We start from the raw sequence: 13,296 nt of genomic DNA on the forward strand, positions 1-13,296 counted from the left end.
TACGCCTCTCTACCTCTCCTCCTCTCCTCCTCTCCTCCTCTCCCCTCCCCTTCTCTGGGGATGGTGAGATTCAGGGAAAATAATATGTCACATGATAATTATAGTGCAGAAACCCTTTTATCGATGGACAAGCACATTACCTATTTGATCAATGACAAACCAACACTGACATCTGCATCCTGTGGATGAAGAGACTGAGGTTTAGGAAGGTTTGCAATCTAGGATTCAGCGCATTCGCTCACAAAATCCACTCTCCTCTCAAGGCCAGGGTTGCTGGACTCCGACAAGACCCCACGGTGCCTGGCTGGATGAAGCGGTGCTCTTGCCCACACTGGCCACAGCGGGGCAGCCGAGTGCCAGCATGAGTCGCTTTCTGCCCGACCTCACACCGGCTCAGAAAGATCTGGATCTGTGGGTGGAAGAGGAATGGCCACAACCGAGGAGAGACGGGGAGAGGGGCCGTGCTAGGGCTGCTATTTCAGTGTCTGCTAGAAGCAGGTCAAACTGGAGGGAAGTGGGGCACAAACCACTAATTCCAAGAGTCAAGGGCTGGAAACAGACTGGACACTCAAAGTCTATATCACCAGCATATTTAATAACAAGCCACAGAAAGCGATGGGACATTGCCGGATGGCTGGCGCATCCCAAGCCTCCACATGGGTGACACTGACCCACAGCCCTCAGCAGGGACAGGTAACTGGCCTGTCAGATCCTTGCTGCCCCACACCAGATAGGAGAGAGGCCCAGCAGGCAGAGGGCACAGCCACCATCTCTCCCTGCACCCCCTTCCCCCCAGGCATGCAGGGTGTGTGACCACTTCAGTGGCCAGGACATGCAGCAGTCACCAAGTGGGCTCCTTCCCTCTGGCAGTGCGGACCTCCCAAGAGCCCCCCTCCCCCACAACAGGAGTACTCCAGGGTCCCATGGAGCAGGTCAGAGGCAAGAGCTGGGTGCAAGGATTCCAGGTCGAGGTCTCACACAATCCAGGTGTCTCCCAGTCTGTCATCTGCACCAAGAATGGACTGAAGGTGGCAGGGGTTCCCCGTTACGGCAGCTGGAGAGAGAGCTCTCTGGTAGGCAGATGATGCAAGGCCCAGGAATCTGTAAGAGATAGCACCCCATCTTTGCTGGAAAGCGAGTTGTACTATGTGGACGCCGAGGCACAGATTGGATAAACCCCTGACAGGCTTTTCCAGCTTAGAGTAAAATTTAAGGGCTGCAGGAAGGTTAACACCTTAACCCCTCAGCAGCCCAGCACCCCCAGGGACAGTGCAGGCTAACGGAGCTGGGAGTCCTGCTGCCTGGCTTCTCTCTCGGTGCTCAGACCTGCACCCATCCCCCACCTCTCACTCCCAGCTGGAGCCTGAAAGGTGGAGTGACAGCATCACCACTTCCCAATTTCCCAAATTCTTTCCTCCCCACTCAGTCTGACAGCCTTGACCAGGGTCAGAGTTCCATAGCAAACGTCTCAGTATCTTCCCAAGGAACACTGAGCTCCTCAGCACACCCCACACGCGGCCCTCCAAGCACAGGGCTGAAGGGACAGCAAAGGCAGGAAGTTGGATGAAGAAAGCCTCTGCCTACCCCTCTACCCCACCCAGCCCTGCCTGGGTGTGAGCAGACCCGACAATGCTGGGGGCACGGCCCTTCCCTCCATCAAACCACTCTACACCCCTAACTCCACCGGAACTTGAGCCTAAAGGCCAAGGTTGTCACCCTTCATCTCTGATCCCTCTGCTCTGAGCGCTTGGATTTTTTTCCACAGATGGTTATTCCGACTGACCCTCTGCAGCCCTCCCCACTCAGGGTCAGGCCAGGAACGCTGAGCCCAGCTGGCCAGAGAGCCGCTGCCCAGCATCTGGAAGATGCTGCTATTCCCAGTAGCAAGAAGGTATCTAATGAGGCCGCTGGGGAAGTAGGGACAGGAAGGGGACAGTGGCACAGGGCTTGGGGTTTGAGTCTCTGGCTTGAACTGTGAACTGCACGCCAAATGCATCAGCATCTCAAGAGTGATGAGAGCCGGGCGCGGTGGCTCACACCTGTAATCCTAGCACTCTGGGAGGCCGAGGCGGGTGGATCGCTCAAGGTCAGGAGTTCGAGACCAGCCTGAGCAAGAGTGAGACCCCGTCTCTACCAAAAATAGAAAGAAATGATTTGGACAGCTAAAAATCTATATAGAAAAAATTAGCCAGGCATGGTGGCACATGCCTGTAGTTCCAGCTACTCGGGAGCCTGAGGCAGTAGGATCGCTTAAGCCCAGGAGTTTGAGGTTGCTGTGAGCTAGGCTGACGCCATGGCACTCACTCTAGCCTGGGCAACAAAGCGAGACTCTGTCTCAAAAAAAAAAAAAAAAAGAATGATGGGAAGGCAGAGGAAGAGAGGGTGGAAGGAGCAAGATGGGAGACCCAAGCATGGTGGGAATGAGCCTGGACTTGGAATCAGAAGCCCCAGGGCCCATCCAGCTCTGTCACTCACTTGAGCATGTCACTTACTTTTCTCTGAGCTTTGCATTTGTGAAATGAAGGGGTTCAGTGATCTGGACACCCTCCATCCCAGCTGGGGAAGGGGAGGCGAGCACGGGGTACAAAGGCTATCAGGGAGAGAGCTGGAGACCCTCGATGCAATAAGGGAAAGGAGTCCCCCCCGCCCCCAGGACATAGCAAAGTGGGGAGAGTGCCCCTGGGCCCAGACCACCATGCTGTGCCAGGAGCAGTAACCACACACACCCCCACCCTCACCCACCCATCCCAGCCGCCCCACCCCTCGCTGCCCTGGACAGTTTTCTCCAAGGGGGTGGGGGTGCATCCCCGAGGTGAGAAGTCCGAAGCTCGGCAAGGCCTGTGTGGCACAGCTACCCGGGATTAGCGCCAAATCCTGGGCCGCTCAGCAGGGATCACACGTCGTAGTCAGCTTCACAGCTGCTTTGCTGCACCTGCCCACACCCTCCCCTGCCCCTCACCAGCCCCTCCTCACACACACCCTGCCTGGCTCCCTCTCAGAGGGAAATGGGTACCCTGCCTGTGCCCTGGGCAAGCAGGGGAGGGGCTCCCGAGTGGGACGGTCAAGAGTGATCAGAGTCACCCTCAACAACACCCACCCCCAGAAACCCCCAGGGAGCTCCTAGGTACAAAGCTGAACAGAGACAAGGAACAGTGGAGACTTCTCCCTGCCTCCCTGACCCAGCCCCTGTGGCTCTGCCCAGGAGGCCTTGGCCTGGAGTTACCTTGTCCTTGGGGCCACCCAGGCCCTTCCCTCCAGATGGTTCCTATCCTTGGAGAGACAGAGGCAGGAGACCCAGACATTGTTAAAATGGCCCCACAGCTGGGAATCCTCAGCTCCACTCTTGGAGCAATGTGCTCCTAATGCCCCCAAGCTGTCGGGAACCTTGCCATCCACACCCCCCAACACCCCCCCCACACACAGCTCCTTGCTCTGAGCCACACCTGTCCCCCCAGCCTGAGCAGGGGCACACCTTCCCACTCCCCAGTGCCATCCAGACCCCTGGCTCTGCCCCAAACGCAACCACACTCCCAAACCTGCCTCCAGAGGGAGGCAACAGCACGGATCTCACTCGAGCCCCCTTCAGGGAAAAAGCTTCAGGAAGGAGAGAAAGCTGAAGCCAAAGGTTTGTGGCCGTGCGTCTCAGCCTCCAGCGGAATGGGCAGTGCTGGGGCACCACTGAGCTGGGCCTCAGCGGCGGTGGTGCTGGGGCAGGTGCCCAGCGCAGGCAGAGAGCAGGTGCGGGGCTGAAGGGCTCCAAAGCACACTGCGGCCCCAACGCTCCCTCCTCTTTGATCTGTCTGCCTCCCCCTCTCCCACAGTCACACAGTGACCCACTGTTCCTAGAAAAAGGACATAAGGGGGGCCCTTAAGATGGGAAGAGGGGGGCCACTGCAGGAGGGACATCCGGGAAGCTGGGAGGGGCGTCCTCCTCCCTCTGATCCCGCACACCTGGGGTAGCTGCAGCCTCACCCCTGTGGATTTACATAGCTGGGAACCACAGTCGCTGGAGCGCTGATTCTGCAAAGGCAGTTGCCCTGGCTGCGCCTAGAGAAGCCCCCTCAATAAGGTTACCGTCCTCAACCCCACCCCGCGTGCGCACGCCCCCACGCCCCCTACGTTCCCGCGCTCTCACCTGTGCCGGGCGCGCCACATCGGGGGAAGATACAGGCTCGGCAGTAGCTGTCTAGCTGTCGGGCGTGCTGCGGACGACACCGAGCGAAGCCCGGGGCTGCCTGGAGGCTCCAACCCCGGGCGCAGCCGGGCGCCTAGTTGTCGTTGTCGTCCTCACTGTCGCCTCCGCTGGCCCCGCCGGGCTGGGCCTCGTGGGACGCCGGCTGCTCGCGGGCCAGCAGCGCTGTGAGGCCCTGGGCCCGGAGGAGGAGGCCGCCGCCCAGAAACAGGACCCCGCAGAGCACCAGCAACGACAACACGCCCAGCACCGCCGCCTGCACCACGCGCGGCCCCTCGGGGGGCTCCAGCAGCTCCCGGGACTGGTTGCAGCAGGAGCTCAGCCAGGCGGCCCAAGCCGCGGCGCCCCCCTGAGAGCCGTTCATGCTCCAGCGCCGGCTGCCCAGATGTGCGTGGGACCGCCAGATGTGCGGGAGCCGGGCTGGCGGGCCGGCAGCGGTTGCGCGGGGAGGGAAGCAAGGGGCGGATCCCAGGCGCCCTAGGCCCCCACCCCTTGGGCCGAGCGAGTGTTTGGGCCCTTCCAAGACAAAGAGCTCCTCCAGTGTGGACTATGACCCCTTCTCCACAGGCCCGGACTCCTGGGCCCGGTTATTTCTTCTTGTCCGCAAAGCCCACACACCCACCCCTGCGAATGCAGCCAGGCAAACCTAGGAGCTCTGTCCCCAAGACTCTCCCTCTCACTTGGCCAAGAAGGCTGAGAGGTAGCACCTGAAAAGATCCTCTGACTCCATCCTAGGTGCTAGCTCTGAGCAGGACACAGGACAAAGGTGACCCCCATTCTTGGGCTTTTTGTCCCTAGACCAAAGGTCTATATTGCTAGGTGGCCTGGCTGGCTGCTGGGACCAGGCAAATGCCAGCCTGAGAGATCTGAGTGATTCATACTCGTCCTCTTCCATCGCCCCCTTTGGGAGCCTCCTGGAGCTGGACAAGAAGGCCAGTGCCTCCTCCAGACCCCCACAGCAGGGAGAAATCACAATGCCAAAAGGGATGGGGGGGTGTTACTGTCCTGTCCACCAAGGCCAGCTGGCTACCAACTGGGGGGTCCCACGGCCAAGCCAGGGTGGGAGAGTAGGGCAGAGTCTGCAGAAAAGTAGATTAAAGTCTGGGAAAGCTGACGTGGAAGCAAGACCCTCCTGCCCACGTATCCTGAAAAATTCTGTAGCAAACCTTGAATCCTCTTTTTAAAAATAAAGTCACTGCCAACCAATCCCTATGCCAGTCAACACCTCAGAAGGGATGAGATTAGCTGACCGCCAGCTGGGAAGAAAATAGGAAGACTCCCCAGACTGCAGCAGGCCAGATGGGGGTCACATGCTATCAAGGGTTTGCTGGGAATGGGCTTTCCCCATCTACAACCCCCCTCCTGAGTCCTCAGCTCTCTGATGCCCCAGAGATCCAGTGGGATATCACAAAACCTGTCATGGAATATCACGTGGCCAAGGGTAGCTTGGAATGGAAAAAACATGAAAACACTTCCTGGCCATCCTGGCTACCTACCCTGCTCCAGGACCCTGGGCAAGACCCCCCACCCCCACTTCTCCCTTAGCACCCCTCCCTACACACCATGTAGTCTGGTTAGAACTGCCCCAAACATAACTAAAACACATTATAAAATATGGAAAAACTCAATGAAAACATAGCACACAACAAACACTTGAATATGCTTGTGTGAAAAGGAGTATGAGTTACCAAAGCAATGTCCTAACAACCACGTGAGGACCAGCCTGGAAGAAGTGTCTCCAGCTGGCCAATCTCTCCAGAGAGAGACCCCACACCAAATGACCTTTCTGGTGCACATGGGACCTGTGTGTGTTCTATGAAGACACAGAAGGTACTCTTTGGGGCCAACATGAAACAAGACCTGATAATATAAAGGCCAGGGATGTCATAGCTGCCTTAGTAAGGGAGGCGAAATAACTCAGTCACATCCAAAAGCAACAGACCCTCACCCCCTGCCCTCATTCATGGACTGGTCATGGTCATATCTGGGTGGGTAACACCTGCTTATGTGAATGTCCAAAGAAGTGCAACATCTGTCAGTTTTAATCTATCTTAAATCCCATCCACCCACTCCCCTCACCTTGGAACAATACCTTCAACCCACACCTGTGTTTTCATGGGGACGCCAGGACATGTTAACGTTTCGGGGCAGAACACAAGCCAAGGGAGAGATGGCTCAACCCAAACTCACATTCTCAACTTTATTCACCATCCTAGTGGTGGCTCTTCTGTATAGTGGAGAAGGAAGGGGGATCCCCCCAGGGCTGTGGAGAGACAGTGTAGGCAGGACTTGACTGTCAATAAAGGTTAAGGGGATGACCAAAGGCTGGCAACCGCAAAACAAGGAAGCCAAGGGCTGTCCCTTCCAAGTCTCACCAAGGACCAGCTCCAGAGCCCCAAGGGCCTAACAGTACAATCCACAGAAGCCAAGGTCTGGGAGCCATCAAAGAGCTCCCATGGCTCCAGCAAGGCCTAGAGGGCAAGGGTGTCTTTGATCAGCCTGCGCATGGTTGTGGTGACCGAGGTGCCCAGGGCATCAGTGATTTGGAAGGAGATCTTGTAGAGGTAGGGCTGCACGTCCCGCAAGCCTGTGTCAAACACGTTATCCACCTCGGACTGCGTGGGCATCTTGGGCAGGTACTCATGCCGGTTCATCACCTCCACGATGTTGATGATCTTCTCGCAGAGTTTCTCGCCCACCTTCTCCCGGCAGATCTGCCGCTCCTGCTCTGTGGCCAGGGCTACCACGTGCACCTTGACTGTCCACACTTCCCATGGGATGCACTCGTCTGAAAAAGGCCAGCGAGACTTCTTCTTCTGGTAGAACTCCAAGGACATCTGGCCCAGCCCATCACCACCGGAGTTGCGCAGCGCATCCTGGGGAACAAGGGGTAGGAGGTGAGCAAGCTGATGCCTCTGAAGAGTTCACACCCCATGAGGGCCTGCTTCCTATGCTCAGGAATTACTCTCAGTTCCATTAACCCTTTAGGGATGGCAGGCAATGAGACCCAGAGAGTAGAGGACTTGTGTGAAGTAACACAGCAAATTGCCAGCCTGAAATTGAACAGTTCGAGCAAACCAATGAAATCTGTCTCCAAGCCCAACTCCTCCAGCTTTGTTAAGAATTGATGCCATAAGAATAACTACTGACCTGTGGGCAACGTATTCTGTGCTAGGAACTTTACACACAACCCCACCGGCTCCTCTTAACAACGCCATGCCTGTGAACACTGCACCAGGCTTTGAATGCAGACTGTCTGATTTCACCTTTACATGAAGGGCCTTCTCCTTCCACAACCTACCCCCTGGCCCCTATCCCTCCAAATGTTCTCCAAAATCATCCCCTTGCCCACATCTCCTCCTTCTTCTAGGTAAACCCTATTTGCCTTCTCCACTGCCAATTAAACACAGTCCTACTTCATTCACTGTATGACAACCCACATTCAGAGTCTGTTTTAAAAGAGTAAGAAGAGGAGACTGTAAAGCCTAATGATCCTTGCTTAGAAAGAGGGAAAACTTTCAGACTTCCCAAGGGGTTAGCAAAAACAAAAAAAAAGAGGGAAACCAAGGAACAGAATGGGGACGGGAAGTCGAAGGACAGACCAGACCTGTCTGCTTCTCCCTCTTCTCCTCTGAGAAGCAAATGACGATCTAGTCCAGTGATTCTGCCCTTCCCACCCCCTGGGCATGGGTGGCCCCATACTCCTCCTCTGAGGGCAGCTGGGACCCTGAAGCACCTGTCCGTCTGAGTCAGTGCCAACCCAGGGGTAAGGATGCCTCTTTCAAATCCTGACCTGCCCATCAGGTAATAGTCTCTCCTTTGTGGACAAACCAGGTCATGTGACCTCAAATGGCCAACACTGCTGTAATGCTTGCTGTGTGCCAGGCTCTGTTCCAAACACTGGACACATTTGACTCATTTAGTCCTTGCAATACATACACTGTATGAGGAAGGTACAATTATCATTCCAATTTTACACACAGAGAAACTGAGGCCCAGATGAGTGGAGTCACTTGCCCCAGGTCACACACCTGCTAGATGGTAAAGGCAGGCTCCAGAGTCCACACTCTTAACCACTCTGCTCTACCTACCTCTCACAGACATTGGAGGATACAGAGTTGAATGCCAATGTCTCTCCTGAAGGCTGACTAGGAAACACCTCTTACGAACTTGCCCTTTCTGAGCCTGGGAGGGATGATGGAGGGTGGCTTTCTGAGTGCTGTGGCCTGGGAGAGGGCTCCACCCGACACTAGGCAGCCCCCTGCAATGAGCACAGAGCACCTGGTACAGTGGACGGGCTCTGCAAACGTTTGTGGAATGAAAGTCAGACGCATAGCCCTCTTGCTCTGACCAGAGCAGGTGCCTTAAAAGAAGAAAAATTCCCTTTGTTACTTTAAAATTTAAAGATACCCACTCATTGAACTGGTGAAACACTCTGGCTCTGAATGAAGACAATATTAAAACCACGCTGCTATTCCCACCACCTGAAGTGACCAACATCAGCAGTCTGGTTGTGTCCCTTCCACATGTTTCTCCATGCCCACACATACACAAACACATGCCACACTGCCCAAAGGGACATTCCATCTTGAGCCAAGCAATCCTCCCTCTGCGGGAGTTTCCTGTGGGAAAGGCCAACTGGTGGAAAAAAAAAAAGTGGAAGCAGAAAGCAGAAAGACGGTGGCAGCAGAGAGAGCCGTGGAGCCAGAGCTGTGGTCAAGACCAAAGGAGCAACTGAAGACCTGAGCACCAATGCCACAGGGGCTTGGGCTCTCCCTTCTTCCTCAGATATTTTCATGAGTGACCCCCCGCCACCAACCTCCACACAGACACACAAGCCCTCCTCCCCGAGAGGAGCTCTCAACATGCCTGTTCCTTAGAACTCAAAAGAACCTGACCCACACACTCGGGAAGAGTAAGCTGCTCCAACAGCAAGCCAGGGTGGAAGGGCATTCGAGGCCCACCTGCCATCTGCTGTGCCGCACCCCTACCTTGAATTCCCCGACAACCTTGCGCAGGGCACGGTCCAGTTCCTCAGAAGAGACACGCACATAGGTGAAGTCGATGAAGTCACAGTCGACATCCTGGGTGCCCACGGTGCCGATGGAGTACGTGCCCTCCTTCTTGTAGTGGAACTTGCCTGTGCTCCGGTGCAGGAGCACCGTGTGCAGCACAGCCAGCATGGCCTCCTCCACCTGCCGCCCCTCCACTGACACCTCTAGCACCTCTGAGCGACAGTTCATCCTGCAGCCAGCGGCCCACACTAGGGTGGGGGACAAGGATACAGACAGGAGAGCTTCACCCCACCCAGGGGTCACCCTGTAAGAAGAGCCCAGGTCAGAATGATGACACCTTCTGAATGATGTGCAATGTTACCTGATTGCTTCCTTCTAGGCTCAGCTTGGCTTCTGCCTCCACTGGCCCTTCTCTACACTTCGGCAGCACATACTATCAGAGAATAACAAACTCTCAGCATCACGAAGGGCAAGAGCTTCAAAGTTACCAGCCCAAACAACCAACCAAGGCCAGGAGTCCATTTATGACATTCAGTGCAGTGTACAGCAAGTGCTCATTATGCAACACCTGTCAGGCCCTGGCCATTCAAAGGCAAGGATAGCCCCTGCCCTTGAGAAACTGATAGGATAAAAGAGAAACAGGCAAGTAAACATTTTCATAATGGTGACAGTGCGAGGTAGGGGTAAGAAGAAAAGGAAGATTAGAATCTGATTTCCTGGGACCTTGAATGACCAGGTTAAGGCATTTGGACTCTGTCCTGAGGGCAGTGAAGTCAATGCATGACTGTGCCAAGATCAAACCTGTGCATCAGAAAGCTACCTCTGGCTAAAGGGCAAAAAATGGCTCTAAACTATTTTGGGATTACACAAATTGCTCTGAAAAGACAATGAAGCTATGAAGGTTGGGCTTTAAAACCTGACACATGCATATACACATCAAATCTCACATACTTCCAGAGCCATCCACAGACTCTAGGGTAAAAACTTGTGGATTTAAGGCACAAAGGCTGGGCAGGGAAACCAGTTAGAGGCCACCACAGTAGCGGCAGTGACAGAAGCAGCATAATTAGGCATGGGGGAGAGAAGTGCAGAGTGTGGGAGTTTTCACATCCAACAGTCCTGGGTTTGAATCCCAGCTCTCCTATAGCTTGCTCTGTGACTTTAAGCAAATTACACAACCTCTCTGAACCTGTTTTCTTATCTGTAAATTGGGATGGTAATGAGGATTAATTAAGGTAACACATGTAAAGCACAGTAGAATAGTAGCTAAGAACAATGACTTGAAAGCCAGACAGCCTGGATTGGAGCCCCAGCTCTGCCACTTGCTCCCTGGGTGATCTTGAGCAAGCTGCTTAACACCTATGTGCCTCAGTTTCCCCATATATAAAAAAAGATTATAATAGCTACCTTGGAAAGATTGTCTCAAGGAATGAATGAGTTAATATCTATAAAACACTTAAAACAGTATCTAACAAGTAGTAAACATTCGCTAAGTATGAGCTGCCATAATTCATTATTACATTGTTATTGTCGAGAGATGCAGCAACCCTATACCACTGATGGAGGGAGTGGAAAGGAGGGAACAGACTTGAGAACCAGAACTTAGTAAGTAACCAAATATGAGCCCAGAGGGTGACAGAAGAGTCAAGTTTCTTAGCTGAGTGTTCAGCTGGCAAACCTTCCCGAACAGGGAACTCACTACCTCTCACAGCAGACCATTTCATCTTGGGACAGTTCTATTCAGTTATTCCTTCTACTGAAGGAATCTGTCTCTTAACACTTCAAACCCCTGGTTTTAGTTTTGAGATCAAGCCACACAGAATAGGTTTCACCCCTTTTCCACAAGAGAGCTTTTATTTAGAGGCAGCTCTTCTATCACCCCTCACTCCTTCTACAAGGTAAAGGTTCTCAGTCCCCATATACATGCCTGCTCCACATCACATCTTATCTCCTCGGGGTCCTCCTCTAAGTATATTTCAGTTTGTCTCTGCCCCTCTTAAACCCTGGTGCTCAGCACAAGGCATGGAGCAGCAATCTGTGGACTGCTGAGAAATCAGGCTGGCTCTGCCTCTCGCCTGGCAACCAGCTCAGGTCTACCTGTACTATCAGGTTTCATTCTTGTATCTCTTGCTAGACAAACAGTTCCTTGAGAAAAGGGACTACATTCTGCGCATCACTGTAAACTCAATTCCTAGTACCTAGTACAAAGTAACTGCTCAGTTCATCCTAACCCTTGGAAGGAATTCCAGGTCCTTCCAAGGGTTGCTGGATTAGTTTCTCCTACAGTCTTGGATCAAGGATGAGAAGGGATCTCTTGCTCATTTCTGCCTTCTAGTTCAATTCCCTCCAGCAGTTTCCTACCTAAAGACTCCCAGCTCTGGTCCAGCTCTTTCTTCCAGACTTTTCCCTCTTGTGTCTCCCCACAATCTTTCACACATGCCATACATGTCCTCACTTTTGCCCCAAGTTCAGGCTTTTCTCTCATTCTCGTGCTATTCTAGGATCCCTCCTCCAGGCAGGCAGTCCTGACCAACTCTACTCTCCTTCCCATAGCAGCCACGTCTGGTCTGTGATGAGCTTGTTGTCCCCCTCAACACCCCTACGGTGAGCAGGGGAGCTCGCCAGAGTAGAGCCTGCGAAGTGTCATCCCTCTGGTCCCCCCAAATAGCAGAGGTTAACTGACGCCTTGTCGAAGCCAGGCTGGAGGCTAGATCACCACTATTCCCACCTTATGCGCAACGGCTGGAGTACAGGTTACTCAGGCTCGGATCATGACCTTCTTCCTCCTCCTCACGCCCAGGTACGACCTCCGCAGATACGACCTCTGCAAGCACGCTCCAATCTCGCACGGACGCTGAGCCACGAAAGACGGACTAAAAGCAAAAACAAAGCACCATGAGCCTGGAGCGGGACGCAGGAAGGACTTGCCGCCTGGGTCCCGTTTCTCCCACCGCCACTACGGGCGAACCTCCAGGGTCCCGGGAACAAGGTAGGAGCTGACTCCTCTCCTCGGATGTCTCGGGGGCGGCGCCCCGCGCCAAGCCTAGCCGGCCCGGGGAGTTCCAAGCGCGCCCTCACTCCCGCCGCGCCGGGGAGCGCCCGCGCTTGCACAGGGCAGAGGACAGACGGGGGGAACAGCGCTCTACCTCCCGGAGCCCCCGCCGGCGACCCGCCCACCACGCCGCGCTCTCACCGCGGACGCCGGACCACCACGGCAGGAGGCGGCGCCGGACCCGGAAGTGCGTCCCCCGCCCGCGGCCCGGGAGGGTCTATCTTTTCCGGCGGCCTCTGGCGGGGGGCCGTGCCCAGCGCGGCCGAGCCCGACACAAACGCAACTGCCCAGGTCGTCTGTACACTTATATTAGCACTCAAGTGTAGTCACATATTGACATATGATTTGGGTTATGCTTTTTTCTTGATTATCGTTCGGACTTTAAGATTTGGTGGTGAGACGTATCCCCCTCGTTTGGACGAGTCCATTCGCTCCCACCACCGAGAACGCTGTTGTGCTTCGGCCGGGACAACTCACTTCCGCCATAGAGTCGCGAGGGAAGGAGCGGCCGGCAGGCTCTGCGCCGCCTCCTTAGGCGGAGAGGAGTCATCGGCTGCGAGCCCGCCCCGGGACCGAGGCGTAGTCCCAGCTCCGCGCTGAGAGGCCTGGAAGGGGCACCGGTCCCCACAAGAGGAAGGGCATACCATTTGGGGACAGTTCCTGGAGAGGAGCCCACGCCAGTGTGCTGCAAGACGCCGAGTGGATGGCAAAACGTGAGCTTGTCCAGTGTGCATAATAGACAGGATCCCTGGCCTCCACCCACACAAAGATGCTGGAGAAAGGGGCTTAATCAGAATCTCTAAGTGTTACCTTAATACAGCAGCACCAGCGTTCTTGTAAGCCTTGTCATTATGCCATAGTTTCTCTGTGTGACCCTTGACATCACTCATCCTTTCCGATTTTCTCCTCTGTAAACAGGGAGCTGTCGTGAGGATCAACAGAGATGACTCATAAAAACCTTCGCGACCTGTAAAGTATAGTATGAATATGAGTGCATTTTTAGTTCTGTATAACTTTTCGGGATCGTGTTTATTTCT

At 54.6% G+C, this 13,296-nt stretch overlaps 2 protein-coding genes across 4 annotated transcripts; both read right to left on the bottom strand.

The window, feature by feature from the left end:
- Positions 1-576: 576 nt before the first annotated feature.
- SMIM41 (small integral membrane protein 41) lies at positions 577-4,631 on the bottom strand. The gene is made up of 2 exons (XM_045553951.1): positions 4,136-4,631; positions 577-1,101 (listed from the first exon to the last, which is right to left on the bottom strand). Exon 1 carries the CDS (start codon positions 4,554-4,556, stop codon positions 4,269-4,271), a length of 288 nt encoding a protein of 95 aa, XP_045409907.1. The 5' UTR covers positions 4,557-4,631; the 3' UTR covers positions 577-1,101; positions 4,136-4,268.
- A 1,736-nt stretch (positions 4,632-6,367) lies between these two features.
- ATG101 (autophagy related 101) lies at positions 6,368-12,444 on the bottom strand. 3 transcript variants are annotated; one of them, XM_045553953.1, is made up of 4 exons: positions 12,401-12,444; positions 11,936-12,080; positions 9,184-9,511; positions 6,368-7,068 (listed from the first exon to the last, which is right to left on the bottom strand). In XM_045553953.1, exons 3-4 carry the CDS (start codon positions 9,433-9,435, stop codon positions 6,664-6,666), a joined length of 657 nt encoding a protein of 218 aa, XP_045409909.1. In that variant the 5' UTR covers positions 9,436-9,511; positions 11,936-12,080; positions 12,401-12,444; the 3' UTR covers positions 6,368-6,663. The 3 variants fall into 3 exon arrangements, with proteins under 3 accessions (XP_045409909.1, XP_045409908.1, XP_045409910.1); XM_045553952.1 differs by lacking the exon at positions 12,401-12,444 and adding an exon at positions 12,176-12,386; XM_045553954.1 differs by lacking the exons at positions 11,936-12,080; positions 12,401-12,444 and having other exon boundaries at positions 9,184-9,513.
- Positions 12,445-13,296: the final 852 nt, after the last annotated feature.

This window comes from Lemur catta, chromosome 6 (genome assembly GCF_020740605.2).
Source record: "Lemur catta isolate mLemCat1 chromosome 6, mLemCat1.pri, whole genome shotgun sequence".
NCBI classification, from domain to species: Eukaryota; Metazoa; Chordata; class Mammalia; order Primates; family Lemuridae; genus Lemur; species Lemur catta.